The sequence below is a fragment of the Antrostomus carolinensis genome, unplaced genomic scaffold (assembly GCF_000700745.2).
Source record: "Antrostomus carolinensis isolate BGI_N321 unplaced genomic scaffold, ASM70074v2 scaffold48157, whole genome shotgun sequence".
Classification (NCBI taxonomy): Eukaryota; Metazoa; Chordata; class Aves; order Caprimulgiformes; family Caprimulgidae; genus Antrostomus; species Antrostomus carolinensis.
The window spans coordinates 1-300 of NW_010327573.1; the positions used below are offsets into that span (position 1 = coordinate 1).

The following is a 300-nucleotide window of genomic DNA, read 5'->3' on the forward strand; positions in this document are numbered from 1 at the left end:
CATCACCGATGTGAGTGGCAATGGAGAGCTGGAGGGTTCTGTTTGAGTGACCTAGAACATCCTCAACCTTGCTCCTGCCAATGGGGTCACAGCATCAAGTGGCTCCCTCCACGAGCTTCAATCTACCACTTCCCTCCATGTTCTCCTCGCCATCATGTCACTCCTTCTCCTCTCTTGCAGGCGGCCATGATGGCAGAGGAGCTGAAGAAGGAGCAGGACACCAGCGCCCACCTGGAGCGGATGAAGAAGAACATGGAGCAGACCATCAAGGACCTTCAGCTGCGGCTGGGCGAGGGCCCG

The 300-nt window shown here is 57.3% G+C and overlaps 1 protein-coding gene across 1 annotated transcript in view; it reads left to right on the forward strand.

Moving 5' to 3' along the window:
- Positions 1–180: 180 nt before the first annotated feature.
- Positions 181–300, forward strand: part of LOC104528039 (myosin-7-like) — a gene marked incomplete at both ends in the record, with an annotated part of 796 nt that continues 676 nt past the window's right edge. Inside the window, one exon of the mRNA XM_029085944.1 lies at positions 181–300. This exon is cut by the window's right edge and continues 219 nt beyond it. Within this exon, the coding sequence (XP_028941777.1) occupies positions 181–300 (120 nt within the window).